This window comes from Littorina saxatilis, linkage group LG10 (genome assembly GCF_037325665.1).
Source record: "Littorina saxatilis isolate snail1 linkage group LG10, US_GU_Lsax_2.0, whole genome shotgun sequence".
Taxonomy (NCBI): domain Eukaryota; kingdom Metazoa; phylum Mollusca; class Gastropoda; order Littorinimorpha; family Littorinidae; genus Littorina; species Littorina saxatilis.
The window spans coordinates 18,875,823-18,880,822 of NC_090254.1; the positions used below are offsets into that span (position 1 = coordinate 18,875,823).

General features: G+C 39.6%; 1 protein-coding gene across 1 annotated transcript in view; it reads right to left on the reverse strand.

Annotated features, from left to right (window-relative positions):
• Window positions 1-79: 79 nt before the first annotated feature.
• Window positions 80-5,000, reverse strand: part of LOC138977795 (beta-mannosidase-like) — a 9,432-nt gene continuing 4,511 nt past the window's right edge. Inside the window, exons 2-4 of the mRNA XM_070350400.1 lie at window positions 2,872-3,018; window positions 1,200-1,348; window positions 80-142 (exon numbers count right to left, since the gene is read on the reverse strand). Of these exons, the coding sequence (XP_070206501.1) occupies window positions 80-142; window positions 1,200-1,348; window positions 2,872-3,018 (359 nt within the window). The remainder of the gene's footprint in view (window positions 143-1,199; window positions 1,349-2,871; window positions 3,019-5,000) is intronic.

A 5,000-nucleotide genomic window follows, 5' to 3' on the forward strand; every position in this document is an offset into this window, starting at 1 on the left:
GCTGGTCTGCACTGACAGAGTTGTCTGCCGGTCTTGCGCGTGAGCTATTTATAGTAGGTCTACGTTTCTTTTACGTCGGTTAGACAGCACATTGGTCAGAAATGGAGAACTGTTTGTGGTGGGGTCTGGCGGCTGTTGTCACCTGGTACAGTATACACTAACACTGGTACAGTATACACTAACACTGGTACAGTATACACTAACACTGGTACAGTACACAATAACACTGGTACAATATACACTAACACTGGTACAGTATACACTGACACTGGTACAGTATACACTAACACTGGTACAGTATACACTAACACTGGTACAGTACACACTAACACTGGTACAGTATACACTAACACTGGTACAGTATACACTAACACTGGTACAGTACACACTAACACTGGTACAGTACACACTAACACTGGTACAGTATACACTAACACTGGTACAGTACACACTAACACTGGTACAGTATACACTAACACTGGTACAGTACACACTAACACTGGTACAGTATACACTAACACTGGTACAGTATACACTAACACTGGTACAGTACACACTAACACTGGTACAGTATACACTAACACTGGTACAGTACACACTAACATTTGCATACATTCTGTGTTAGGTAAAAATGAATGCAGCATCGTTCTGCCAGGTACAGGTAATTCTCCTAGGATACCTACCCACAGGTATGACTTGACCTCCCAGGTACAGGTAAAGCAGCTTTAAAGACCCATCTTTTCAAAATCTATTTAGATTCCTGATCCGCTTTTTCAATACCCTGTACTATCGCTTCACGCTTGTGTTTGTGTGTGTGGGTGTGATCGACTGGGCTGTGTGTGCGTGTGTGTGTGTGTGTGTGTGTGTGTGTGTGTGTGTGTGTGTGTGTGTGTGTGTGTGTGTGTGTGAGTGTGTGTGTGCGTGTGCTATTATATAGTGATTTAACATATTATTTTTCTTACTATGTACTTAGCTTTAACTTGCGTGAGTGTGTGTTTTTCTTTGGGTGTTGTTGTTTGTATAATTAATGCATTATGGCATTTACACTACTGTATGAACTAGGATACTATTTATTGTAAACATGTATTGCATTGTTCAGTTTGATGTAAAGCGCGAAGAGCGTGGGTTAACCCCATGGTTCGCGCTATATAAGCTTGCCACTATTATTATTATTATTATTATTGTCCTAGGATACCTACCGACAGGTATGACTTGACCTCCCAGGTGTACTTTATGAACATGTTGTCCGTGCTGCCCACGTGCTGACCGTTGATAACTACAGTGGACACGGTGTCTACCCCCTCTGCCACCAGCAGTACGGACTGGGACTTGTATATTGTACTGCTCACTGGTAGGACACAAAGAAAACACTGCACACGGTGTCTACCCCCTCTGCCACCAGCAGTATGGACTGGGACTTGTATATTGTACTGCTCACTGGTAGGACACAAAGAGGAGGTTCAGGGTGAGCTTCTGGTTGTGTTTGTGTTCATACTTTGAAGTGTGCGTGTATTATATCATATATATGTGTGTGTGTGTGTGTGTGTGTGTGTGTGTGTGTGTGTGTGTGTGTGTGTGTGTGTGTGTGTGTGTGTGTGTGTGTGTGTGTGTGTGTGTGTGTGTGTGTGTGTGTGTCTGTGTGTAGGGGAGACAGAGAGATACAGACAGACAGACAGAGAGAAAACAAGTCGCGTAAGGCGAAAATACAACATTTAGTCAAGTAGCTGTCGAACTCACAGAATGAAACTGAACGCAATGCAACGCAGCAAGACCGTATACTCGTAGCATCGTCAGTCCACCGCTCACGGCATAGGCAGTGAAATTGACAAGAAGAGCGGGGTAGTAGTTGCGCTGGGAAGGATAGCACGCTTTTCTGTACCTCTCTTCGTTTTAACTTTCTGAGCGTGTTTTTAATCCAAACATATCATATCTATATGTTTTTGGAATCAGGAACCGACAAGGAATAAGATGAAAGTGTTTTTAAATTGATTTGGAAAATTTAATTTTGATAATAATTTTTATATATTTAATTTTGAGAGCTTTTTTTTAATCCGAATATAACATATTTATATGTTTTTGGAATCAGCAAATGATGGAGAATAAGATAAACGTAAATTTGGATCGTTTTATAAAAAACATATTTTTTTTACAATTTTCAGATTTTTAATGACCAAAGTCATTAATTAATTTTAAAGCCACCACGCTGAAATGCAATACCGAAGTCCGGGCTTCGTCGAACATTACCCGACCAAAATTTCAACCAATTTGGTTGAAAAATGAGGGCGTGACAGTGCCGCCTCAACTTTCACGAAAAGCCGGATATGACGTCATCAAAGACATTTATCAAAAAAATGAAAAAAAATTCTGAGGATATCATACCCAGGAACTCTCATGTCAAATTTCATAAAGATCGGTCCAGTAGTTTAGTCTGAATCGCTCTACACACACACACACACACAGACAGACAGACACACACACACACACACACGCACATACACCACGACCCTCGTCTCGATACCCCCCTCTACGTTAAAACATTTAGTCAAAACTTGACTAAATGTAAAAAAGAACAGACCGTGAGACAAAGACAGGCATAGATAATGGCAGTGATTACAATAGACAGTATTCTTAAACAGTATTAAACGAGGACCGTCTTCTTCTGCATTTACAGAAACGAGTAGCAAAAGCCAGCATGAATCTAGCCCAGCATTGTTTCTTTACTCGCCACTCCCATATCTTATTGCAGGAGCAAATCATAACGTCAGTGTTGAAACTGCTCTACACATTTCTTGTCAATTTTCTTTTGAGGTGGTTTGTTTGCTTGTTTGTTTCCTGTCCTTCTTTCTGTCGTTCTCTCTTTGTTCCCAATACCATTGAAGTATCTGGTGTAGGTCCAGTTATCGTGTGCGATCCAGGCCAGTTTGACGTCATTGTCCCGATAGTATGGATCTGGGATCATGGAGCTGTCCAGCAGAGCAGTATACATACTGCCGGGCACCTTGCCGGGAATGTGGATTTCTGCACACAGAGAGCGCAGTGTTTAACAAGGGGGCACATCTACCTGAACAATTACGAAAAATCGAGAGAACAAAATTGTAAACCTTTGTGGTGAAGACTTCTGATGGAAAAATTGTTGAATTTTTCTAAACTTGCCTTCAATTTCTGCACATGCATTGTGGTTAAAACACTTTAGAACAATTTCCATTCAATAGAATTTCACACAAGTATACACATTTTCATAATGAAAAAGGCAATTACAATTGTTCGTGATTTTATAACGATTTTGCACGATCATTCCTCTAGTAGCGCCCCCCTAATCTTTAAAATGAATGAATGAATAGATAATTCAATCGATAAATAAGAAAGACAAGTAAAGCCTCCTTCTCGTGTAAGCAAACATAACACCTCACATCACCTCAACTCTGTATTAGGCACAAAAAAATAGGTCTGTTTACGGTAACATTGGCCAAAAAATAGGGTCGGTAGGTCGGGATTTTTTTTTCTTCCAAAAAACCATATTTTTACGTTATTTTGCAAAAAAAACAACAGATTTTTTATTTTTTTTCCCCAAATGCCAAAAAAAAGTCTAGGGTCGCGCGAAAAAAATAGGGTCGGTCGGGTTACCGTAAACAGACTATTTTATTTTTTTTGGCCTTACGTCCAGGTTAAAAGATACCCAAACCGTATGTAACATTTTCAACAGACGACCAACATGTTCAGCCTGACTATTTCCTCTGTGAAGTAAGTGGGTTTTTTTTTTTGGTCGTGTGTTTTCTTTTTCTTGCTGAATTGATGTAGGTGTCAGTGGTGAATTGAAAGTAATGCTGCAAATTGATGTAGGTGTCAGTGGTGAATTGAAAGTAATGCTGCAAATTGATGTAGGTGTCAGTGGTGAATTGAAAGTAATGCTGCAAATTGATGTAGGTGTCAGTGGTGAATTGAAAGTAATGCTGCAAATTGATGTAGGTGTCAGTGGTGAATTGAAAGTAATGCTGCAAATTGATGTAGGTGTCAGTGGTGAATTGAAAGTAATGCTGCAAATTGATGTAGGTGTCAGTGGTGAATTGAAAGTAATGCTGCAAATTGATGTAGGTGTCAGTGGTGAATTGAAAGTAATGCTGCAAATTGATGTAGGTGTCAGTGGTGAATTGAAAGTAATGCTGCAAATTGATGTAGGTGTCAGTGGTGAATTGAAAGTAATGCTGCAAATTGATGTAGGTGTCAGTGGTGAATTGAAAGTAATGCTGCAAATTGATGTAGGTGTCAGTGGTGAATTGAAAGTAATGCTGCAAATTGATGTAGGTGTCAGTGGTGAATTGAAAGTAATGCTGCAAATTGATGTAGGTGTCAGTGGTGAATTGAAAGTAATGCTGCAAATTGATGTAGGTGTCAGTGGTGAATTGAAAGTAATGCTGCAAATTGATGTAGGTGTCAGTGGTGAATTGAAAGTAATGCTGCAAATTGATGTAGGTGTCAGTGGTGAATTGAAAGTAATGCTGCAAATTGATGTAGGTGTCAGTGGTGAATTGAAAGTAATGCTGCAAATTGATGTAGGTGTCAGTGGTGAATTGAAAGTAATGCTGCAAATTGATGTAGGTGTCAGTGGTGAATTGAAAGTAATGCTGCAAATTGATGTAGGTGTCAGTGGTGAATTGAAAGTAATGCTGCAAATTGATGTAGGTGTCAGTGGTAAATTGAAAGTAATGCTGCAAATTGATGTAGGTGTCAGTGGTGAATTGAAAGTAATGCTGCAAATTGATGTAGGTGTCAGTGGTGAATTGAAAGTAATGCTGCAAATTGATGTAGGTGTCAGTGGTGAATTGAAAGTAATGCTGCAAATTGATGTAGGTGTCAGTGGTGAATTGAAAGTAATGCTGCAAATTGATGTAGGTGTCAGTGGTGAATTGAAAGTAATGCTGCAAATTGATGTAGGTGTCAGTGGTGAATTGAAAGTAATGCTGCAAATTGATGTAGGTGTCAGTGGTGAATTGAAAGTAATG